The sequence below is a fragment of the Protobothrops mucrosquamatus genome, unplaced genomic scaffold (genome assembly GCF_001527695.2).
Source record: "Protobothrops mucrosquamatus isolate PMUCROS unplaced genomic scaffold, P.Mucros_1.0 scaffold_201, whole genome shotgun sequence".
Classification (NCBI taxonomy): domain Eukaryota; kingdom Metazoa; phylum Chordata; class Lepidosauria; order Squamata; family Viperidae; genus Protobothrops; species Protobothrops mucrosquamatus.
In genome coordinates, this window is record NW_015386277.1 from 362,138 (window position 1) to 389,148 (window position 27,011).

The 27,011-nt window shown below is 36.1% G+C and overlaps 1 protein-coding gene across 1 annotated transcript in view; it reads right to left on the bottom strand.

Annotated features, from left to right (window-relative positions):
* The window catches only part of TRIM2 (tripartite motif containing 2), a 41,262-nt gene that overhangs the window by 11,520 nt on the left and 2,731 nt on the right, over window positions 1–27,011 (bottom strand). The window contains exons 2-7 of the mRNA XM_015825652.1: window positions 14,169–14,350; window positions 12,002–12,239; window positions 7,556–7,707; window positions 5,222–5,402; window positions 3,996–4,719; window positions 1,342–1,445 (exon numbers count right to left, since the gene is read on the bottom strand). Of these exons, the coding sequence (XP_015681138.1) occupies window positions 1,342–1,445; window positions 3,996–4,719; window positions 5,222–5,402; window positions 7,556–7,707; window positions 12,002–12,239; window positions 14,169–14,302 (1,533 nt within the window). The 5' untranslated portion in view covers window positions 14,303–14,350. The remainder of the gene's footprint in view (window positions 1–1,341; window positions 1,446–3,995; window positions 4,720–5,221; window positions 5,403–7,555; window positions 7,708–12,001; window positions 12,240–14,168; window positions 14,351–27,011) is intronic.

Here is a 27,011-nt window from a genome sequence, read left to right on the forward strand (position 1 = left end):
TTTATTATTATAAGGACATGTGCTGGAAGATACTAGTACTGTGTAAATTGGTTATCTATTAGAAGATGCTAGATTCAAGCATTTGGTTTTTCAGTAAGTGATACAGAGCTATTGAAATGTTTAGATAAACAATTTAAAGACAAAGACTTCAGGAGGGATGCTGAAAACTATAAGTGAAGAGAAAATTGTGAAGTTACTTGGTGAACCAAGGTATCTTCTAAAGACCACTGCTATAGTAGAAGAAAGAACTATAAACAACTACAAGCCAATAGCACTAACTACAAGTGGCTTTCAGAAGTGTCCCGTGGATTCATGACATGCACTGATTTAGTGTGATGGATTAAAGTCCCAATATACAACCAGCTTATGGACAGGTAAGGCAGCCATCAAAACTAAAGTAATATGTTTAAATATAAAATGTTCATTATGTACCTAAAAAAAAAAATCCTACAAAAGTTTTAGATCAGTGAGAACTGTGTCATGGCCAAATTTCAGGAAATTCTCATGGTCTCCATCTTATATTCTTTTGCTGTGGGATTAGTATCCCAAAGTATAGTGACCTGAGTAAGTGAATAAATAACCAGGAAAAATAGCATTTCAAATTATTTAGGCTTATAGATTTGTTCATGTTTTTCCCTATCAATAACTTATCCCTATCATGAACAGCTTTATTCATGTTTTTTCCCTATCAGTAACATTTGCTTAAAAGGTAAACATTAGCAGTGCACATTTTCATGCAGGGGGAAAAAATGTATATTCTGAATAAGGTCTTACAAAAAAGGATAGACATCAATTTTCCTTGAGTCAACAGCCCCCAATTTACCAGAGATTCTTAGACATTTGTGCTGTTTCTCTTCCAAAATATTCCGAACTTGGCAATTTAAGGCATTTTTTTCCAGAAACAAGAAGTAAATGCCAGTTTCTGGCAAAAATGTAATTTCAGTTATGTGGCTGTAAATGTTAGCTGGCAGCTAAGCATCCAAATAAGGTCATATGATGCGGGGGGACATCAGAATTTTGAATCCAGGTTGTAAATAACTTTTGATGGGTCTATCATAACTTTGAACAATTGCTAAGTAACCAGTCAGAAATTGAAGGCTACCTGTATAAAAGAGCAGACATATATTGTAATTCTACATATCAGCCAGGAGTAGTCTAATTACACTTGGGATTAAGCAGAATGTAATGTATTAACTCCAACTTGAGCTATATTTCAAATTTAACGTAATTATTAATTCCACAGCATTTTGGTACTTTAGATGTATATTTCTTTTAATACATGTTGTGAGTCCTGTGCATTTAATAAAAAGTTTTAATGGAGAAACAAACCAAAAATTGTACCTGCACACATTGGTTATTGCTATCTGCAATTAATATTTTTCCATTTGTAGATGCAGCTACTCCCTGAAGGTTTGTAAATTCCCCTTTGTTTCTCCCTTTGGTACCTAAAACAAAACAAAATAGAAATGTTGCCAAGTGAGACAGTTGTTAAGTGAACTTTACTCTATTTTATGATCTTTCTTGCAACAGTTGTTAAATGAATCACTGCAGTTGTTAAGTTAATAACACGGTTAAGTGAATCTGACTTTGTCAGAAGATTGCAAAAGGTGATCACATGACCCGGGACACTGCAACCATCATAAATATGAGTCAGTTGCCAAGCGTCTGAATTTTGATCACATGACCACGGGGATGTGTGAAAAATTGTCGTAAGTCATGTAAATCACTTACGTGTAATAATGTGGTAAGTAATGTATATTCAAAGCCTTTTTCAGTGCCAATGTAACTTCGAATGGTCACTAAATGAACTGTTGTAAGTTGAGGTCTACCTGTACCACATCAGAGCCTCTAATGTCATTCCATCTCTAATATTTTCTCTACTGCAACAACTAAGTTTCTATGTATTTGTGTGCATTTGCAAGATCTGGAAAAAACATCCTGGAAGGCTGTTACAATGGGAATATAAATTTAAATAATAAATAATAAATAATAAATAAATAAATAATAATAATAATAATAATAATAATAATAATAATAATAATAATAATAATAATAATAATAATAATAATAGTTATATGAGGGAAAAGTCATTATAAAAAAATGTAAAAAAAATGCAGGTGGTCCTAGCTTAACAACTCCTTGTTCAGCAAACATTCAAACTTACAAAGGTGCTGAATGAATGGTACTTATAGCCATACAGTGATGTGCAGTCATGTGATTATGGTCTGGGCGCATTGCAGGGTTCTGTGATCACATGATTATAATTTGCAATCTTCTTTGCTGGCCTGCTGCACGCAAAGTCAATGGGGGAGCTGGCAGGAAATTGCAAATATTGATCACATCATGTCCGCCTTTAATGACCAGTGGTTATTCACTTAACAGAAACAAGAATTGTCAGAATTTCTATCACTAAGTGGCACAGTCATGTGACATTGTGCTTTACAACTATATAACTTAGTGATGGAAATTCTGGTCCCAGCTGCCATTGTTAAGTGAGGACAATCTATACCAGGGATAGGGAACCTTGGCTCTTTTATGACTCGTGGACTTCAACTCCCATAATTCCTGAGTCAGTATGGCTGGTTCAGGAATTCTGGGTATTGAAGTCCACAAGTCATAAAAGAGCCAAGGTTCCCTACCCCGATCTATACTGAAATCTCCCCAAGGCTTCCCAAATGCCATACTATTATCCCTTTCTTTCATTAAAAACGCGTCTTTCTGAAGTTGCAATGATAGCTTGTTGGCAATTCTACAACTAACTGCTCTTTTCATGGTTGCTACATAGGCTGGTTGTTAAGGGCAAAGCACACATATTAAGTAATGTATATTTAAAGAGATACGTAAATTTCAGGAATAGGATGCTAAAATTATTTTATTAAAAGTTATATGTAAAACTATATAACAGTTTGCTTGAGCTCAAAACAAAAAGTGGTAAGGCAAGAATTTTTGCCAAAGGATTTGTGGATCACCTAAAAGGCCTGGAAAACTGCAGTAAAGGAAATACAAACATTGTTGTAATTTCACTAAATTTGAGCAGCAACTGAAATGCATTGATCTAACTTCAGGAACAAATTATATCATGAGAGGAATCATACTCAGAATTAATCATTAACTGATGCAAAACACTTATGTGGAACTTCCCAAGAGAAATGAAAGGAGAAGGGGCATTGTCTTATCTGAATGCCTTTTCTCAGCATGATGATGGAGAATCCATAGATGGGTTGATCTTGCCTTTCTGCCCTAGAGACTAAGTCAATCAACCTTTGCCACGCCTCTCTTCCTCTGGCTAGGAATCCCCAGTCACAACGAAGGCGCAGCAGTTGATGATTTTACAAGGTGGTGGCTCAAATTCCCCTGACACAGGACAGGATGGATCCAAGGGGGGGGGAGTGGATTCTCCATCGTCATGCTGAGAAATGCTGACTGAATTCTGCCAAAATTGATTCTGAGTCTAAACAGCCCTCGCTGGAAGGGAGCCCCCCCCCACTCAGGAACAATAAAAGCGGCACTCAAAATGGCAACCGCTATACTTCTGCCCTGCCTGGAAGCTATAATTAGCTCGAGGCTTCAGCCGAAGCCTACAAAACCGCTCTGACACTCAGCGGTTTGAAAATCAGCGCTATCAGCGCAGAGAAGGGAAGGGAAGGGTACAACCTGAGAAAATCCACAGTTTTGTCTTTCTGCTAGAAACAAGAGCCAATCTTCACCATGTCTCTCTTGGGCTAAGACTAAGTCGTGACTGGGGATTCCTAGCTGGAGGAAGAGAGGTGTGGCAAAGGTTGATTGACTTAGTCTCTAGGGCAGAAAGGCAAGATCAACCCATCTGTGGATTCTCCATTTGTCATGCTGGAGAAAGACTATTTACAATGGACAACTAGCAAGAAAATCCTTGTAACAAGACAAAGTCCTTACAAGTCTAAAATAATAATATGAACACTGTTTGCAGCTATAAGCAGCAGCAGTCTATGAAAATTTAAAATAGAGGCACTCCTTACCTACTCGGAAGATTAGATCATCTTCAATGGGGTTCTCTTTCCTTTTGCCAGTGCTGTACATACTAGCTGGTCTCTTTACAGCTTTCTGTTTCACATGGCCGCTGCCAGGAGACTTAACACGTCTCTTAACTCCTTCAGTAGTAGGAGATACATCTGCTGACCTAATTACTTTGAGTTTGAATGGGCTGCCTTTAATATGTTGCTCGTACAGTCTCAAAGACAGAATAAAATCCCCTTCTTTCTGGACAGTGTACAGAAATTCGTAAGTGCCATTCTTATTGTCCAGTATCTCTCCATCTGCCACACTTCCATCAGGTGTGCTCAGCTCAGCTGTGAGATAAGCATTTCCAGTTTTACAGAGCTCACCATCTTTGTCCTTGGTTGTGATGGTGACTGACATTGGCTGCCCTATCACAGTCTGCTTAAGTCCTTCACCTGTGGCCACTGTTTCAGAAGCCACTGCATTTGTGGTTAAAATAGTACCAAGATTATGAATGGATTTTTTCAGTCCTTCTGTTTCTACTATGAAATCCAGTTGATCATTTTCACGGGGCTGAAGAGGGAGTTCCTGGTCTGCCAGTTCATTTAGCTTGTCACTCATCTGCTTTTTGACAAGTAACACTTCTGTTTCAGTTCCATGACTGAGTGCTTGGGCGGTAAAATTGCTACAGCTCTTAATGTTTTCTTGTCCCTCCAATAAAGTATCAAGCTGATTCTGCAAGACCTTGATAAAAGCAAATACTATGGTTATTTCATTGAAGTTCCAAGTAATAAAACAAAAAGCACTTCTATCGGCAAGTTTTAATATCTCAGGGAAATATCTAATAGTGCAAAACTGAGTAAAATCACATCATATTTGTTTGAGTCAACATAAAAGCATACTGAATAACACTGCCACAAAATGTCTGTTAAAATAAAGAGTTCCCAAAAAATAGCAACCAACCAATTTGGAAACTTCTGATTAAACCATCTCCAATTACAGCTTCCTTCAACCTATATTAGAACAATGTTTCTGAAGCTGTTTATTTGTACAAGACACTAGATTTTACATAATAAAACAAACTGGAAAAATACAAATTTCACTGGTATTGCTATTTTATGACACATTTATATTTTCTATGGTTTCCTTCATTAAAGGAAATATGAATATCAGTCATTTTTCCTAACGATATAATACAGTCATTAAAAACTGAGAAATATTTTAATGATGAGAACAGAGCTCTTACTTTATGTTTAAGGCCATAATTCACTTCCAGTTCCATAAGCAACACGCTCTTGCGAACATTTAACGTCTTCTGGAGTTCATCAAAAGTGGAATGAATTTCATCTACAATGCTGGTCTTTTCGTTGGTCAGTTGATGGATAATTTCAGATATGAAGTGCAACGCAGTATCTATCTCTGGAAGCCTATTAAAAACAAGCAGTTAACATTTCAAATATCAATCCTACAATATCCCTTCAACATTCATAAGACATATCATTACACAATTATTAAACTTTGAATGATACTCAATCATAATGACCCTACACACATAGTGCCAAGCCATGGTTAAATGTTATGTTTGAATGCAATGTACAGGCAGTCCTCGACTTACAACAGTTCATTTAGTGACTGCTCAAAGTTACAATGGCACTGAAAAAAGTGAGTTATGACCATTTTTCACACTTATGACTTTGTAGCATCCCCATGTTCATGTAATCAAAATTCTGATGTTTGGCAACCGGTTGCATACTTATGACCATTGCTTTGTCCCAAGGTTATGTGATCATCTTTTGCAACCTTTTGACAAGCAAAATCAATGGGGAAGCCAGATTCACTTAACAGTTGTGTTACTAATTTATCAACTGCAGCGATTCATTTAACAATTGTGGCAAGAAAGGTTGTAAAATAGAGCAAAATTCACTTAACAAATGTCTCAACAACAGAAATTTTGGGCTCAGTTATGGTCATAAGTCGAGGACTACCTATGTTACAGATCTGACCTTTAGATGTTTACTTCTCCATTCTTTCTATTAAGAACTTTTAATCTTTTCCCATGAATAATATATAATAGTTTATCAATAAACAGATATAAATGTAGATTGGATGCTGACTTTTCTAATGTTAAAAGCTGTACACAAATATTCGCTGGATTTACAGATCATTCTAAAACAGAATGTGTTCGATTATATCTTAGTATTTTGTATGAACCCAATAAAACTATAAACATTCAGTAAACTGTAGCTTAGAGCAAAATGTGAAACATATACAAACTTAGTGATCTTCAGGGCTATGCTAATTTATATACACATGTGGTTTTTAAAATTTTGTTAGCATTATAATTTTCAGACAATACAAATATTGTCAATTGTAAAGGAATCTTGAACTATTTCACTTGCAATTGTAAGCTAGAATTCATTAAAATTTCCATTTAACTTAGAACAAGCAGCATCCTTGTGCTCAATACATAATTGATTCCACTTGTCTCTTCCTTTCAGCATGGGCATTAAACAAAAACAGACAGTTCTGCCTGTAACATATCATTTACAAGGAACTAAGAAATCTGGTTTGTCCTCCCATATCAAACCATCTGGGTTTGTTTAACTATTCTTACTAACAGGAACCCAATGGAATAATTATACAGCAAACAACAGCATGCTGCTCATTCCCAATGAGCCAAAATCCTGAAAAATTCTGGTCTATAATTACATCTAGAGGTGGTCAATAAATTTTACAATATGTTGGCTTGTTTATTGGTGGTCAATAAATTTTACAATATGTTGGCTTGTTTATTCTTCTGCATTTTTGCCACTAACTTTTAAATTTGGGGCCCAAAAAAACCACCTATCAGTTTTTCTTACATGGGCCCTGATAAATAGGATCAAAGGTTTGGTTCTTTTGTGCATTTTTCTACCTGTAAATTACTATTTCTGGACCAAGTCTTGCCTTCTTCCACCTAGTTTTAGAATACGCACCTTGAAGTTTGATACAACCCTTCAGTCAACTAAATTTATTCAATCCTATTTTAAACTGCAATTAGAAAATTTGGGTAGATGAGATAACAATAATTTAATTATTATAATTTAAATAATTTAAATTTAATTTAATTAAGATAATTTAAAAAAACCTTTAAAAAAACCTTAGCTTGACAATATCTGAATACTACCAATGTCTTCTAAGAATCTAAGCATTTACTTGACTATTCTCTAAACAAGGAAAAGAAGAATAAGTATAATAAATCCAGGCTGGTATTTTAAATTTTCAACAAAGAAAAAGATTATTATTGCACTTTATAAACATTCTAAATCTTTATGAAAGTGAAAAGACCAGGAAGTAAAAGGACTTGTACATTCTCTCAAGAAAGCACAAGTAACATTTTCAAATGGTCATAAATAATGTTCTGTTTTTATGTTTCAGAAAAGACATATCCAACATGATGCTCCTTAGATATGTGAGAGTCAAACTTTTAGAATTCCCAGACACATGCTCTGGAAAGTATAACCCTTACTCATCTGTAAGGTTCCAAGCTGGAGAAAATTAACATGCAATTCTATAACCAGGAAATGTTTCATAGTTTCACCTTTTGTTCACAGCATCTAACTGTGTTTGAAGAGAAGCCTTGTGTTGTTCTACTACATCCTTAAGAGGAACTGTTGGATGTTCTGCATGTTCTCCTACTGTACATTCCTGGCACATGGCTGTCTCACAGGATTGACAGTAAAACTCCATCAGCTGATTAAAAATAAAGAAACTTCTTCTTATTAGAATGCCAGTGTTCAGGTTTCTAATTCTTTAAATGATACATTTCAATGAAAATTTATTTTTATCAAAGACACGCAATATTTTTCTAGCAAAGGGCTGCATTTGAATTCTGAGGAAAGAATCATTCAGGAACACTCAAAAAAATGGAGCCTGAAAAAAAGTAAACCGAATTAGTTTTAATATTATATTTACAATTTAATTATGCAAATAAAATTCCCAGTGTGTGTAATCTTTTCTCCCTTCTGTTACACTGGGCAATATTTGGAACAGCTTTGATGTCCACAGCCAAAAGTGGATGGAGGAAACTACATGAGGTATACCCAGGTTGTATACTTTTGCTTTAATTTGATCATTAATCTTTACTGACTGTTTAGTTAAATCCAAAGTAATTCCCTTTTTTTCTTCTGAAGCAAGTAAAGCATCTTCTGGGGCAGTTTAATCATGTAATAGATTCTAGTCTATAGACCCTAACCCTAACCCTAGTTCTAAATATACTACATATTCAAAGCTTTCAAAAATAAAATTTTATTTTTCAATCATTTCCCACACTATACCCGTAAATACCCTATTACTGGGGTCCCCAATCTATGGGCCGGGCCATGGCCTCTTGGGCAGTGGGCTACAGAAATGGCTGGCCAGTGCACCCATGTGTGCGCACACACTCCTCCCACTTGCACTAGCACCCACGGCCCTGTTTGCACACACACGGGGTCGCTAGTGCAGGGCGGATGTGTGCGGCCCATTTGCGCATGTGCGAACGGGGCTGCTAGCACCGGGTGGGTGTGCACTGCCCGTTTGCGCCTGTGCAAATGGGCCACTAGTGCCACAGTGGTGCATGCGGCCCCGTTTGCGTACGTGTGTGTGCAGCAATTTGGAAGCTGCTCTCCTTTCCTCTGGGCCGTGAGCCTGGAAAGGTTGGAGATCTCTGCCCTATTAAGAGGAGTTTTTCCTCTGCCTTCAAGTTTGTCATGATTCTAATGACTGCCTGGAAAAATCTAGGCAATTTTACAGAAGTGGTTTGCCTTTGCCTCCTTCCTAGGCTAAAAGTCATCCAGCTAGCTCAGGCATGTTAAACTGTGGGCCCGTGGGCCGGATGCGTCACGCTGAAACGGCATCCACCCCATTGCGGGCAATGGGGAAAAGTCCCAATACATCGCATGACGTCATGTGACATTGCAAGTTTGACATCCCTGCGCTAGCTTTTCCAAATCAGGATTAAAATCCATGGTTTCCCAATTTTAGCTCAGGACCTTTAACATTACACCAAATTAGCTTTCACCACAGTGACTAAGGTCACTAAAACAATCACCTGCTATAAACATTCAATTTTATTACTACTGACATGGTCTTCTCTTGCACCTCTACTCCAATGTAAAGCTCAATGTGTTCATAGGCTTGTGCTTAGGTAAATATGAAGAGCATTAGAATTTTAGCTCACAGCTGTATACTTACTTACCTAAATTGTAAATTCCACTAAATACAATGGGGCATCATTGGGAGTCACCCAGAGTCCAGCATAAGACAGGCAGTTATTTAATTTTTTTTAATTATTATTATTATTTCAATATCATTTCAATATCATTTCAATAAATAATTCTTAGCTAGTATGCATAATAATATTTACATTTTATACTGGTAACATTTCTTTTACAAATTATATACACAAAATAAAAACAAAAACTAAAGTCAAAAATTATTTTATGTAAAACTAGACAACCCACAACCCATGGGGTCATTGTTTCAGATATATTTCCTTACTTAAACAAAGAAACACAATAACCATGGGGCGAGGGGGGAAAGCAGTGGGAGCAGGAATGAATTTCCTGCTGGCTTTCTTATTGATTTTCTTTGTAGGAAGCTGGCAGGAAGCACTGGAAATTGAATTGAATTGAATTTGGCCAAGTGTGATTGGACACACAAGGAATTTGTCTCCAGTGCAGAAGCTTTCAGTGTAGATGTAAAGTAACAGAATAATGACAATCATAATATCAATAAGAGTGGGGAACTAAAGAAGATAAAGGATTAATAATAATAATACAGACATACTACATGGGTCAATACACACAGACATTAGAGACAATCCTGGCTGACTGAAGCAGCCATAGTTTTACCAAATTTCAATCACATGGAGACGTGGATCCCAGATTTGGATACATTAATTAAGTTAGGGCAGTTGAGGTACATTAATTTAAAAAACGTTGCTCTATGGATGCATTGTTTCACCCAATTGAATATTACAAACAGACACAGGAATTTTAGTAGTATATGCCCCTTCTTCTTGTTCCACTAACCATTTCCAGCAGAGTTAGCATAATTATATAGAAATAGTTATGCATAATAACATCCAATAATATTGAAACTTATCCCATACTTACGTATACAGAAATACCATCTTAAGAGTTTCTTATTTAAAGCATAACAAATTACTCTTCAGTGAGTTATTTTCTCCATTCTTCAGTTTTAAATAAAACAGTTGTGTCTTGTGCTTTAGGAGTATTAAATTACTTCATAAATTCCTGAAGCATTACTGATACCTTTTGCAATACAAATCAGAATGGTATCAGCTTTGCATTAATGAGCCCCATATTTCTGGCACAAACACATTTAACACAAAGTAATATAAACTGCTTAGGTTGATGTTTTAAAGTTTATCAGATTCAGAATGCGTGCATTAGTTCTCACATTTCTCAGGCAAGAGCAGATTAAAATAAACTACACCAGTGGGAACGCCAATACAACCAAGATTTTCTCACAGTTCAATAGAAAAAGAAACAAGTATTTCATCTATCAAAATGATGTTTATTTCATTAATGTATTTCTGTTTAACTTCCTTAAAAAGAAAGAACTTCAATGAATAAAGGGGCTTTAAGTTTTTCATAAAATCATATCATATATAGAAAAAGGATTTTTTTAATATTGTGTTTCTTCTAAACGCCACAGAGAAGAACAATTCAGATGACACACTAATCCTTAAGATGGTTTGCAGCAAACGAGTAACATCTTGGAGCTTGCTAGTCCCTATGGTTAAATCAGCCCTCTCACAAAGGGCTGCACCTAGTGAAATTATATAGCAAATTCAATTGTTCAAAGAAGATGCTGGAAACCAATGCTTTGCAACATATTAGCTCCTGAATTTATTTTTTAAATATTAATAATCATATACATAATCAAATGAACAAAATTCCCAAGTTAAAGAATATACAAGTAGTCCTCGACTTACAAGTTCATTTAGTGACCGTTCAAAGTTACAACAGCACTGAAAAATGTGATTTATGAAAGTTTTTCATAGTTACAATCTTTGCAGCATCCCCATGTGATCAAAATTCAGATGCTAGGCAACTGGTTCATATTTATGACCTTTGCTGTGTCTCAGGATCATGTGATCACCTTTTGCAAGCTTCTGACAAGCAAAGCTAATGGGGAAATCAACTAGGTTACTAGTTAGTAACAACTAGGTTACTAACTTATCAACTGCAGCGATTCACTTAACAACTGTGGCAAGAAAAGTTGTAAAATGGGGCAGAACTCACTTAACAAATGTATCATTTAACAACATAAATTTTTGGTTCAATTGCGGTCGTAAGTTCAGGACTATTTGTAGTAGATACCAAGGAGGTTTCCATAGCACCTTGAAGCCCTTCATGTAGCATAAATATTAAATGAGATAGACTTTAGTCAATTGAGGCTGCCTCCAGTTTGTCCCACAATTTAGCTTGGGATATGGAATCAAATGTGTTGAAGTTAATGAAAGTAGCACAAAGGGAGGTAGTATCACGGGAGGAGTATTTTTCAATGAAATGATGGAAGTACTGGACACTGATCAATGGTAGATTGGCCTTCCCTAAAGCCAGTTTGCTCCTCTGCAAGTATGTTTTATTCTTACAGCCAGACCTGGAATTTACAGTAATGAAGTGTACATATTTTATACAGATCTGTAAATACATTATGAACAAGGATTATGCAGACCAAAAGTAGGAAAGTATTCCTAGAGATGAAGGAGACAGATTTGTCTTTCAATAAATACAGTATAAAAGAATTAATATAACACTCTCTCATGTGTGTGCACACAATTCCTCCAACTCAGTTCATTTAATATCTGTACCTATGAACTATATGGTCACAGTGGAAAATAAAATATTACCAAAATCAATTTTATATATAAAGCAGTAATTTTTCACTTTTAATCTCAGAGTTCAATTAATCCGATAGTAACCCTTGCCATTTCTTTTCAACAATAAACCTCACAGGAATCAAATCCACTTACATTTCCCTCATGATTGGGGCAGGAAAGTGGTTTCCCTGAAGCTACAGCTGTGACAGTCTCCAAGATGGCAGCCTCCTCAATACTGCTGTCTGGAGTTCGCTGCAGGACATCCATCAGGTTGGTGATGAAGAAATTGTTTTGCAGTGCAGAAACCCCTTTCTCTGGAAGAATAGATGTCTGGCGGCACACTGGGCAAGAAAGGGTTAAGCTATGAGCTGGAATGTAATTCTGTAAACACCTAATGAGAATAACAAAAAGTTGAATAATTGTTAGTATTGCTTCATATTCCCAATTTTCTAATTCATTTAAAAAAAAAGAGGTAAAACTCTTCACCATTTAAAATTTGTAGTCCCCTGACAATGTACACAGATAGTCTTCAACTTGTAACTATTTAATAACAGTTTAAAGTTATGAAAGGTTTGGGTAAAAGCTACAAACTGTACACATCTGACCATCACATTACTCTCATTGTCACATGATCACAATTTGGGTTTTTGGCAACTGGTTTATGACCTGTTGCAGCATCCTGCAGTCATTTGATCCAATTTATGGCCAAAAATGCCCACTGGTCAAGCTGGATTCGCTTAATGACTGTGTGACTCACTTAACAGCCATAATGATTCACTCAGCTATCGTGGTAAAAATTGTTGTAAAACTGGCTCTGACTTGATTTACAACTGCAATGATGGAAATTCTGGTCTGTCATAAGCTGAGGACTACCTGTAATGAAATACTGCAGACCTTAAAAAGGTGAAACAGAAGGAAGGTGTCTTTGAAGGAATCAAAGAAAATAATATTTCATATACTCAGATTTACTACACCCCAAAGAAAGTCAAAACCACAGAGGTCAATACAGGCACTTACTACATAGCATCCTAAAAATCTAGCAACCCTGTAAAGTCTAAGAACTCATGTATCTTGCAATATACAAGAACTTGTATTAAAATTTTATGATATTCTGGTGATTTTGTGTGTGATAAATATTTGCTATAATAATCATATCCACACATGCATAATGTTTAAAAGATGAACATACTCCTTACTCCAAAGTGCCTTTGAGATGTCTCATAGTTTCCAGCCAGCATGCCAACCACCTGCATAGCATCAGATTGAGAGAAGCTGCCTTAGAGCCTAAAGCACATTCATCTTTTTGCACTGCTTCCCTACACCCTGGGTCACAAAGAGGCTTAAATCCTCTTCCCACAGGTAAAAATCAACCTTGGTACAGCTTTCAGCTAAAGATAAAGCTAAACTAAATCTGCCCGTAATAGCCTAAAGCAGGGGTGTCAAACTCACAACGTCACGTGACGTGCCGCAACATGTCGCAACTTTTTTGCCATTGCCGGCAATGGGGTGGGCGCGATTTTGCTATGATGCATCCGACCCACGGGCTGGCAGTTTGACACCCCTGGCCTAAGGCATTCAGCTAGAGCTGAATGGATTTCATATAATACAACACAATCTTAAGAGACTGTTTTAAATATTATAGGAAGAAAAATTATGTTGTGGACATATGACAGGTATTCATTTTTTAAAAACTGCAAATGCCATCAAACCTTGTAAATGATGAAACACACAAAGATTAGGAAATATTATTTCTACTTTCAGGTAGAATTACAATATTCTCACAACATTCTCAGTATATGATATGATTTAAATGTAGCTTTTATTTGTATGGAAATTAATGTAAGAAAAATACCATCCTTTACTTTTTCATTTAACATGGAAACGACAGCAGTACTGCCAGGGACATAAAGCAGCACTGACAGTAAACTAAGTTTTTAAGTGCAGAACAGTTGCCAAGGCTTCAATTCTGAGTATCTGGAACAAACTTTACTATCAATGCAATTGACTTCCAAGATGGAATAGAACAGTCATTTTCTACTATTTCATTTAAGTAATTATAATTTATTTCATGTCAATAAACTGATTATGGTCAAGGCATCATGAAAATACATCAAAAAAGGGAATGATAAAGTTAAAAAGAGCCAAGGAGTATTTATTCTTTTATTTATTATTATTTTTTGTAATTTTAAGAAAACCTTTCTACCTCACTGACAATTTACTATTACTATATTAAAGGTAAGCCTAAACCCCTGGGAGAAGTCATTGACATGACAATCCAGGCAGATTCAATGGATTGACTTAGACACTAAAAAACACTTACCTCTCACAAAAGGTATGCAGGCATGGGAGCACTTTGGGATTCTTGTAACGGTCCAAGCATATGCTGCAGATCAGAAACTGTTTGTCAATCTGACGCACGACAGGGCTTGGGATATTGGAGCCTTCACTGGCCATCCTAGATTACTGACATATGGATCTTGCTCTTTTTCACCCTGCACACTGCTGAAAGTTTTTTTAAAAAATGACAAGGTATTTAAAATTAAAGAAATACGTAATTCCTACTAACAATGAACTTTGATGCTCTTTATCCTGACTGAATAATTATTTACTGCAACATGAAGCACTTTTTGCCCTTAGAAATAAGGCAGCACACTATTGTATTATTTTTTTAAATCAAAAATCTGGGCAGCTGCTAATAACTGCATTACATTAAAGACTATCTCAGAGTAGTCTGTATAAAGAGAAACAATCTGAAAGAATTTTCTCTCCAGAAACTAATAATATAAAAACTTTGTTGAAAAAATCAAAATGTAGAATACCTCAGCACCAGAAAAACTGCATGAAATAGCATATCAAAATAAAAGTGTAATCCATTCACTTAAATAAAAGCTCAGCATCTATAATGGGAACTATCAGCAACAACACTATAAAGGAGTTATGGCAAGATTTGAAGGAGTACCGAGGAGAGCCAAGTGATTCTTTGAGAATAGCTGCTTTAAGAAGTTACTGGCAGATGTTATATAAATCCTCCTGCTAGTTTTAGTTTGCAAAATGCTGCACAGACTTACCTTCCTGGCTCTACCTAGCACAGTGATGGCGAACCCTTTAGAGACCGAGTGCCCAAACTGCAACCCAAAACCCACTTATTGCCGGGTGCCAGGTGGGTCTGGCGCACTGGGTGGACGTGGCTCTAGTATTTGAGTACCACCAGTCGTCTAGCAAGGTGTCAAAAACTTGACCAAAAAAAAGGAATAAAGTGATAAAGTACAGGTAGTCCTCAACTTACAACAATTCACTTAGTGACTGTTCGAAGTTACAACAGCACTGAAAAAGTGACTAATGATCATTTTTCACACTTATGACTGTTGCAGCATCCCCAGGGTCATGTGATTTACATTCGGATGCTTGGCAACTGATTCATACTTATGACGGTCAGTGTCCCAGGGTCATGTGATCACCTTTTGCAACTTTTTGATAAGTGAAGTCAATGGCCGTGGGGACATGGGCAGCTCAACGTCACTCAGGTTGCGGGGAGCCTCTGGAGGGTGCGGGCAGGGCTGTGGGGGGATCCATGGATCTCTGCTGGAGGGGGTGGGACTGCGGTGGGTGCCTTCCCTCCCTCCCACTGTCCATTCCTTCCTTCCTTCCTTCTTTCCTTCCTTCCTTCCCTCCCTCCTTCCCATTGCCCGTTCCTTCCTTCCTTCCCTCTCATTGTCCCTCCCTCCCTCCCTTTCATTGTCCCTTCCTTCCTTCTTCCCTCCCTCCCTCTGTGCCCAGGAAGGGACAAGAGGAGGGAGACAGGCTTCCAGCGTGGCTGGCGGCTGTGCTGCCGGTGGTCATGGCTTGAAAGGCCACTGTAAATTGCTGGACAAGAGCCACACAGCCATGAGAGCAGAGTGGCGGGAAGATATTTGTAATGAGGGAGGGAGAAAAAAAGGCATCCCCTGAAGGAAATCAGCAGATTTTCTCCAAGCGCTTTCTCCTTCATTCCTTCACCCTTCTCTCACATTTTCTCCAAGCGCTTTCTGCTTCGCTCATTCAGATGTGTTTAGCCTAGTTTTTTTCAATGCTGTTAAATCTTACTAATCTTAATTCTGATTTTAATTTTGATTTTATTCTAATACTTAGCATCTTTTGAATAACTGTAAATAAGTAGTAATCATACATGCAGAAATATAAACTTAGTAACAAAAATATATACATTTGTTGTCCTAAGTTACTATGTTTAATGGAAGAGGAACTGTTGATGTACTAAATGTTCTTTCATTTAGCATAACTTTTTTAAAATTGGTCCTATTCTAGTATAGGCTCAAACAATATACAATGCCCTATATTGTTTTAACTTAGCCACAATCACCAATTTGGGAGTGAATAGATCATTTTTCAATTGTCCGTTTTGTTTTTAATTTGCTGTTGTTTACTTTGCCATATATTCTGTAATTGAATTGTCAGTCAAAGTACAATTTTAATATCAGAACACTGTTGAAAAAGAACAGGTTGCTAGAACAGGGTGTTTGGCACCTGGTAAATATACCTTTGTATTATTTATCTTAGATAAATATATGAATCCAGCATCGCTCCAGTATTCGGCATCCATCAACAATGGTGATGGAAATTGGAACATTGAGCAACACTAAGAAGAGGCGACACAGAATTTTCTAAAAGTAGGCTCCACCTGTGTTTTTCAATTATACTGGTTAGTTTAAAATAAAAGCCAACATATTTGTCTAAGACAGAATTCAAAAAGAGCAAATCCTAGCACAGAAATAACTACTAGTGGAAAACTTTATAACAGAATAAAATAGTATAACAAAGCCCTTTTTAGTATGAAAAAGGCAGAAAATGCAAGAATGATAGCAATTTTTGTTTTTGTAGTTTTTGTTTTAGGATTGCATGAAATAATTATGGAAAAAACTCCCTTGGGGAAAAAAATATCTTCCTCATTCTTTTTATGTTCACTGATACAGAATACAAAGAAACCACACTAAAAATATACCAAGGCTAGTTTTGGCTGAATAATTCAGTTATGGGGTAATATCATCTTTTTTCCCCCCTTCTGAATGAGTTTTTAATAAATATTGTTCCAAATAGAAGTTTACAGATAGTCCTCACTTAATGGTAATTGGGACCAGAGTTTTTGTCACTAAATGATGTGGCTGTAAAGTGCAATGCCATGTGAGAGCATCACTTAGCAAACAGTAGTCCTGGCAGTGCCCAATGATATTCTTAAGCAAGGTTCACTGGTCATTAAGTGAGGACCCACTCACAATGTCTGGCTGGCTTCCAACAACCATGTCAGTGAGGATGTTGGCAGGAAATTCAATTCCCAGACTGTTCACAAGCAGGCTAGAAGGCAGGTAAGTGGGTCCTGCTAGATGAGAGGCAAATGCAGTGGCATGCACAAACAATTTTGGGGCTGACAGTGGATGCTGCCAGATGGGGGGGAGGCTTACTAGAGTGAATTTTTACCTTACCTTATCTCATTCAGTGATGTCTCAACTTATGGTTACTCAATGAGTAGTCACTAAGTGGGGACTACCTGAATGCATGCCTTGCTGACTTCCCCATTGACTTTGCTTGTGGGAAGCAAGAGGGTAAAGTTGCAAATGGTGATCATATTAAATATGATTGTGATCATATGATCAGGGTGAAGTGATGGCTGAAACTTTGAGGACTAGTCCTAAGTACCACTCATTCAGTGATGTCACAACTTATGGTTACTGAATGAGTAGTCACTAAGTGGGGGCTACCTGAATGCATGCCTGGCTAGCAATAAGTAACTTTTACCCATGGCACTAAGCTAAAGTTATGTCTAAATGTGACCAATAACTGCATTCATTTAGTCCTTTAAATCTGATTGTAAGAATAAACCACGGTCCTCAGGCAATTATTTCTTGCTTAATATGTACACTTTAACATATTCTTTCATGTTAGAATCAAATCATACTTTATTTTGAATGGTTTAACTATAGTTTAAGATGTGATTAGAAGACTTGAATATAATTAATGTGTTTGAAAAAATAATTCGTTATCTCCACGATCTAAACACTTATGCCACAATGATTTCTTACTGAACTTATATTTTGTAAAAGTATACCTTTTAAGTTAATAATTATTTTTTATGTTTAAGGTACTATATTTTTCATTTTTGAATATCCAACAATTGCATGATCACATTGTAAATAATTCTGAAAATAATCTGTTTCTTACAAACAGGAGCAATTAAGCTCCTTTTACATTTTTTTAAAATAGAAAAAAATGAAACTTCACAATTTTATACACGTACTAGCTGCCCTTAAAAAGTTGTTAAACATATTGTTAACCTAATTCTGGAGTACAGCCTTCAAAATAATGTATTCTTTGATAAGGAACTAGCATTAGCATTAAAATCACTTCAGAAAATGACATCATGCTCTTGCTTTAAATGAATACTTTCTTATCAAAATAGCTTTTAATACATAGAAAGAATACATGTATAAAATGCTGGTGACTATGATGTAAGATCCATAAAAATATTGTTTTGTTAATAATCACAAAGAAAGAGTGTGTGGCCACACCCATCTGAAACAGAAGATACAATGAAGACCCAAGCAATTATTATTTATACATTTCAACAAAATGAATTTTATATGTTAGAATTACAATTCTATCAAGTGAAAAAAAAACCTATAAGGATAATAGCCAAGCTTGCTCAAACTGCACAGCATTTTCAAATAAAAACAGGGCTCCGCCCAACTACTGCTACCCTTAAGCTTTCAAAGAGAAAACTAAATCACGCATACAGATCAACGATTCACAAAACTCAGGTTCTAAACCACATATTATGCATGAATAGGTTTCCAGAAGCAACATTTACAACATAATTGTCAAATCTCTAGGCAAATACGAGATTTTTACAATATGAACACTGGTTCAAAAATCAGGCTATGTGGAATTCCACAAATTGAACACTACTACTTGAGAGAAAAAACTATCAAATCAATAGATTTCCTTTCCAGAACTATTATGAACCACGAGTAAAATATAAATTATTTCTCAGAAAACAGTTCTAAGCATCTTCAGACACAGGTGTTTCTTCCTTACAGATTTATTTTTCCTCATTGCTTTTACTCACTATAGCCCATTTTTGTTTAAAGAACACATAATTATAAATCATGCAGTATCATTTTTAAAGAGTAGGAATATATAAGAGGGACAAAAAGCATGCTAGCTGAATAACCATAAATGCTTAAGACATACCCATCTTCATGAAAAACTGAGCTTAATCAATGCAATACCAAGCAAGATATCTTTTCCAGGATGCAGTCGTCTCTTGCAGTTGTCCAAAAGAGCCAGTCATAATTATAGTAATATATTAGAGTTTAAAAGTCTCACGTTTGAAGCTGTTAGAAATTTGGTATGTTTGTGGTCATTACTGGAGATGCAGCATACTTCCTGCTTCAGATAACAATGCTCCATTCCAGGGAGAAAATTAATGAAAAAAGGAGGCCCAGTCAAGCTCTCTCTTTCTCTCTCTCTCTCTCTCTTTTCCTCCTGTTCAGGTCACAGACAAGTGGGAGACCCCTAAAGGATTCCAGCCAATCAATCTTTATTTAGTGCATCTTTCTCACTCAATCTGTGCTGAAAGACTGCAGCAAATGGTGCAAGGGATTGTGGGATACAGCTGCAGCATAGAACTGCAATGAGATTTGCTGGGTGGATTTCTTTCTTTCTTTTTTGCTTTTCCTTCCCTAGTCAGCAATCATCTGTTTCAATCTCAGTGCTGGCCTGCAGAATTTGAGTATAAATTAGCAGCAGGAGCAGCAACTGGAGTGTCTTAGAAGCAATAAATAAAAGTATCACTCTAATACTAAAGATCTCTGGAATAAACATTCTTGATCTAAGAAAACAGTAATTAGTAATGCTGAAGTAGTGAGAAAGTATCTATTCTCTTCCCTATTTTTGTTTTGATAAACCTCTTTGATAAATCTCCTCTTTAATATGGTAACCATCAATCAATTAAAATGCATACAGTGAATGAGATCAATTCTCCCATCTAGACAGCCCCACAATTTGCCTATTTTTCCTTTAAAACAAACTTTTTAGAAGCAAATGAATTAATTCTCTGAACAAGTTACAAGAATGTTACTGCCACTCAGAAGCTAAATTAAGTTAATTTCAATGTTAAAGTATCTGTTAACAATATAAATGAAATATATTAATGTACTGTGTATATTTCTCTTAATATGGAGTTGAAGTCCACAAGTCTTAAAGTGGTCAGGTTTGAGGACCCCTGTTCTGATAATATGTCCTAACTTTCTTATCTAGGATCCAGCTCAGAGTTTTCAGGTCTGGCCCTGCTTAGCATCCAAGTACAGACACTACCAGTTACAGCAGCTCCTGCCATTTGTTGAGACTTTCAGATGATACCGTCAAATTATTTTTGACAGTGAAAAGCTAAGCACATTGTATAGACCACTAATAAATCCGAAACAGCTTTAAAACAGATATTGTTCATAATAAAAAAAAAACTAACTTCTAATATTTGCCGAATGAATTAACTGATTCAGAAAGAACTGTCAGAGTGGTGATGGATTTATAAAAAAAGTACTTGAGCCAAATTTGACTCCTAGCTGATGACTGGGTCTGTTTCGAAATGATTTGCTACTACTTTCTTCTGGATTTTTAAAAATTTCTGAATAAAGTCAACTAGCAGTTTGCATATTGCACTAAATCGTGACTGTGGCTTAAAATACTGTATGAAATCACCATTTCATAATAGATGAACCTTAATAGCATGTAGCATCAGTAAAAAAACAAGGTGTATGTGAAAAACTAGTGAAACAAAATATCCAGTATGATGGGGGGACACTTAAATGCTTAATCTAGAAGTACTTTTGATGTTTTAACATAAAACATGTAATATTTCTTTAATATTGCTTTCATCTAGACACTACTTCCAATAGTCACCCTTATTCTTGCTCTTTATCCATGAATGCTATATTCATGTAGTGTAACCTGAGCCTAACTTGTACCCCAATTTTACAATGCGCTCTCTCTCTCTCTCTCTCTCCCCCCCCCCAATGATCTGGAAATTTTTATTTAAAAAAACATTTCTCATTCCTGAAATAATATTATATACTAAGATATTAAATAATGAAACAGCATGTGATAGGAAATGTAGTAAACCTCTGTGAAAAATAGCCAAGACCACAATGTAGACTAGAACTTGCTGATTTTCTAATCCTATTTCAGGCAGAATCACAAAATAAATGTCGCCTCTAGGCAAGATGGGTGACAAAGAAGTTTAGTGAACAAAATAAAAGGAATGTAGTCACATGACATCTTGCTTTATGACCACATTGCTTAGTGATGTAAAGTATGGTCAAGGGCTTCCTATAAAAGCATGGAAGAGAGTGATAGTTGTACATGCAGGTGACATACATCTCCACTTAGGCTCACTGGAAAATGTGGTGGAAGTCATGATATGATTTCAGGAAGCAGCAGAGGCCAAGATGGTAGAAAACAGGTCGACACTCATCTCAAACAAGTAGAAATTGTTGATCCAGAGGGACAACTGTATCTTTGGCTGTTAATGGGTTCTGTATTCTCCTAGAACAGGGATGTCAAACTCGCAACGTCATGTGACGTGTTGTGACATATCGCGACTTTTTTTCCATTGCCAGCAATGGGGTAAGCACGGTTTCAGCATGACGCATCCAGCCCGCAGGCCGGCAGTTTGACACCCTTGTCCTAGAAGATCTGGATCTTCTCCTGGGCTCAAGGCTCCTACTCAAAAAGAAGTGGAAACTGTGGCCAGAAGGAATATTGTCTAGCTTTGACTAGTGCCCCAGCTGCAGCCTGGAACAGAATGAACTGGATATAGTTATTCATTTCTCTGCCTTCTTGATTAGACTATTATAATTTGCTATATGTGGGGCTGTATCAGAACATCACCCACAAACTTCAACTAATCCAGAACGCAGCAAGATGGATGTTTAATGTTCAAATCACAGTACTGCCACGAAAGCTACGCCACTTACCACTAGGTTTCCAAGTGCAATTGAAGTTGCTGCTTGCTACGTATAATATCCTCTATGGCTTGAGGTCTGGATATTTTAGGGACTTGCTTTTCTCTAATAGTTTCTGCCTACGCTGCCCAGACATTTAGGGAACACCTAATTGTTTGGGCAGGATTTGTGTATGAAATGATCTAAGGTGAGCATTTTCTGTAGCAGCTCTCCTCTGGAATAGTTTACTCTCTGAAGCATGGATAGCTGTGACTCTCATGGCCTTCTTAAAGCACATATAAATATCACTTGTATGGCTTTTGAGGATTAACTGTAGCCAGCAGCTCCATATTCCATAATTGTAGCCTTTTATGTTAACTATCAGTTAAGAAATAAATATGGGGTTAAATCTAATAAAATAAATATAAACTGAATTAGATTATTTTAATTATTTGGATATTTATTGTCTATTATTTTTTCATTCTTAATATTTTGTAATGCAAGAAGAAACTTGAGTATAGTACTAGATAATAGACAGAACAATATATCTCACTATTCAACTATAGGTTATACATAATACTCTATTTATCAGAATTATTACTAACATCCTTGTATAATCTTTCCAGATCTGATAAAAAATATAATTCCTCTCAGAAGTCAGTATTGGAATTTCATTAATACATTTTTCCATCTGTACTACCATTTGATCATACTTTAGCATACCAATTATTCAATGATAGATTATCTACACATTTTAATTTTCAGTAATTTTGAATTTTGCAGCCAGGGATAAGAATGCTATAACTCCCCCCAAAAAAGTTAATAATTATCTTCCTCAAAACTATATAAAAATTCAATTCTTCTACTTTTTCTGTAGTTATTATTCTAACTTCTTTGAATATTGTCTTCCAATAAGAAACTACTTTTCACAAGTCAACCATAACAGAAAAAAGTTTCTTTCTAATTGCAGACCCCCATATTTTGATAAACAACTATGAACTATTTATATTAGTCTATTTGTATGGTCTGTGTATAACATACGCTCTATAGGCCAGTTACGTCTGGTTGGTTTCAGATAGTACATTTCAAAAGTAATAAAAATATTCCTAACAACTTTAAAATTAGTTTGTTTAGATTTTTTTAAAGAGACAAAAACTGAAATACCAAGCCGAAAAAATAATAGGGAGCTCAAAAAAATACCATGTAGAGCAGAGATTCCCAACCTTTTGGCACCAGGGACCAGTTCGGACCGGAAAGTGCGTGGTTTTTTGTGCTGCCTGCATCCCACGGATGGGGCTTTGCTTGTTTGTGCAGAACAGTTGCTGGCATGCCACGGCGGGGTACCAGTCCATTGACCAGGGGTTGGGGACCCCTGATGTAGAGATTAAAAAAGATATCTGAAAATTACTGCATGTTACTGTGATAATTCTTTTATTTCTCAATTTAGTTTTTCCATTACAAACTTTTTATGAAACTTTTTAATCATTTTTTGTCTCAAGATAACAAAACACGAAGTTTGTTTGTTTGAAAACTCACCAAGGAATAAAGAAAATTAGATAGGAAATTCCCTAATACATACTGCATATTTTACATATCTGAGATTAACTTTGGTCTTAATTTAACAATACAGTACTTGATTTCCTCTGTGCTATATAAGAGAGAGTAGGATACTTACACAATATGCATCGTTTGCTCATTTACTGCATCTAGCATACTGTATAATATGGTACATGACATTAGTGTTTCTAGTAGCTTTGATCCATAATGGATCATTGTTTATTTCAAAAGCTAAAATGCCTAATTTTATGAATAAAATTATTAAAAGTATAAAAAAACCAATTGCTATTAATTTTGTCTCATAAACATCCCCTCTTTGTAGTTATTATACATAATCTAACACTAAATCTATGTTACTTAAGAAACCTTTATATGAATGGAAGTAAACCAAATTAGTAGCTGAATTTGAGAGCTCTTGTCCCTTAGCATCTTTATGTCCTTTATATTTCTCAATAATGTATGAAATTTGTGGCTATATAAATATGCCTCTAATCAACAAGTATGTAACACACTGTGTTTAATTGGGACTTCCAGTGAGGTGGTGATGAGGGAGTCTGTGCATATGTGAGCTCCATCATTTATTTTATAAATATTGGATAGGAGCTTTTTAATTTTAACTGAAGCACATAGCATTGGTATCAGCTGTGGTTTGACTCCAACAAGCTACATTTACTGCAGTAAGTGCTGTATACTGATAACTAAGAATGTAAACTAAAGATAGAATTCCAAGCATTTTATCTCTACTGTTTTTAATCTAGTACAAAAACACATGGGAATAAATTATGATAAATGCTATGGAACAAACTACATGTACTGAGTAATACTTATTATTGTACGGTTAGGCTCAGTTGCTATAATGCTATTATAACTGCTACTCGAGCCATTGTTTGGGACCCATTTATTTAATTATATCCCATCTTTATTATTTTTATAATCCTCCTATTTTCCCCACAACAGCTCTAAGTGATGCACCTATTAAGTGAGCCACACTCAATTTTATGACTTTTTTGGCCATGGTTGTTAAAGCGAATCACTGCAGTCATTAAGCGAATCATGCAGTGATTAAATGAATCTGGCTCCCCCATTGACTTTTCTTGTCGGAAGCCCCCTGGGAAGGTCCCAAATGGTGATCATGTGACCCTGCATGCTGTAACCGTTGTAAATACATGCTGACTGCAAGCACCCAAGTCCTGATCACATGACAGTGGGGAATGCTGCAATGGCTAAAAGTATGAGGATTAGTCACTGTAACTTTTTGCAGTGCCATTGTAGCTCCAGACAGTCGCTAAATGAATGGCCATAAGTCTAAGATTACCTTCAGTGGCAATAAGATGTCTCCATTTTTTTACTTCAGTTCCCATCAGCCTGTGTTGGCATGGACATGGGTTGGAAGATACTAAGATACTTATGTCGGCCCTTCTCTGAAAAGAATCCAAGATACACTGAGACCTTGTATTTCAGGGGGGAAAATGTGCAATCTGTTTATAAACTACAGCAATGTGCAAAAATGAGTTAATGAAAGTTTCTTTTAAAAAACAAAATAAAATTCTGATCTATTCTAGCCCTACAAAATGTTTTTATCCTTCATTTATTTATGCATCCATTTTTATTAGGCCTAGTATGGCCTAATAGTTTTATAGGCCTAGAATGCTATTTAAAGTCATAACCCCAAGAACTGAACCTCAAAAACAAATCACTCCCAACTTCCTAGCAGCCTTCTCCAACATGAAGCTCTCCAAATGTGCTTGAATTACAGCTGGCCAGAAGTTTCAGACAAAAGTTGGACATTTTGGAAGCTGCACATTCATAATTATTTGGAAGGCAAGTGTGCTGTGAAACACGTATAATAAAAGTACATTATTTAAGACAATTCTGGGAGTTGAAGTCCACACATCTTCAAGCTGCCAAGGTTAAGAAACACCATATAGCTAATATTCTGTGCTTTAATCTGCAGTGTTCAAAATTCCCAAAGAGAGGTTTTATTCAGTATAAAACTTTTAATGTGCCAACTTCTGACCTCACATAGGGCAACACTCCACCTCCCCCCACTTCCCAAAAAAGCCAGGCTGGAAGGAATGACATTTTCTTCTCCTTGTCTGCATTTCAAATTTCACACTCACAATTACTGTCAGAAATCTCAATAGAAGTGTTTTTTAACACTTTCATACACGGCATCTTGGTGAAAATTAATGCAAAGAACTTTTACAGTGTTTAGGAAAACAGTGGCAAAAGAACAGTAACTACATCACTTTCAAAATGCAATCAGAAAAATATCAAAAACATTCTTTATTTTATCGTAAGCAATGAGGTGGCTCTTTCTATGCTACTTTGTAAATCCAAGGAATAGCTGCCACTTGAACAAAGAACAATGTCCCCATGTTGTAGCTTAAAAATTAAGGAAAAGGAAAGGAAACTTTGCTGAACTTTAGACAGGATGTAGAAAAGCAAGGGGAATATGCTTTATTCAGCCTAGAGAGAAACTAAACAATGCCCACAGAGACATAAAAGGGTTGAATGGAGCATGAGCTTCTAGGTTGGGCACATTTCATTACCATAACAGCTATCACTGGATTAATTGCCAACCAGCAAAGAACACATAGCCAGGACAGGCTGTTCAAGGTTAGGCTAGGAAGAGGGCATGCCGGGCACTACAGCCGATTGGAGCAGGAGCTGTTATTAAATAGAAAGAAGTATTAGAAACCATCTGGTATGAAAGACAGCTCAAGTCAGAAAACACAAAGTTTGAAGCAGAGCTGGAAAACAGGGATGCACTTGAAATGGGCTGGGAATAGAATAGTATAATATTACCCATCAGTGAAGATCTGTCTGCTGTATTGTGTAATCATGAAAAGAATAAAGCATTCAAATACTGTACCAGATCCTTAGTATATCACACAATTCACTGGAATGACAATAATTGACTGATATGGCATGAAGACTGTCAGAGGCAGAACTCTCTGTTCAAATATTCAAAAGCATGCATGAAATATAACAGCCCACGCCCCAATTCTGTAGAATTTAGCTACAGAAGGAATCAGTCCCGAATTAGGTTTATATGCAGATGTATGAAAGCAATCAAGTAAGTTGCATAGGATCATTAGGGGCTGATGATTCTCAAATGGTTGCCTTTAATGTAAAAGGTAGATCAGAATCTGGAAAAATTATCACAGGTGGTACAATGAAAAAAATAAGCTGAATTAAATGAGCTGGCATTTGTACCACCCTGATTTAGCCTTACAGCAAACATACATAACTATGCATCATTACAGGACAGCCTGTTCAGATGAAGGACTATAACAAAACTTGATTTTACTGTATTAACATCAGCAATTATCAGTCAAATCAACAGTTTAATTTTAAAAATATCCTTAATGTCACACTTTAAACCACAAATAAGAATATTTAGCTTTGTATTTTTGTATACTATATATCAGGTCTGTTGACTTTCAGATTTTCCCAAACTGATCACCTACTAGATATATGAAATTACAATTCCCAGAATTTCTAGTCTGCATCACCAGAGCTGTTCAGCCGGTGAATAGCTGTCCAAAGAAATGAAGGGCATCAAATTAAGCAACCTGAGAACAAGTCTGCATGTTTTTTCATTTCCATTTTAA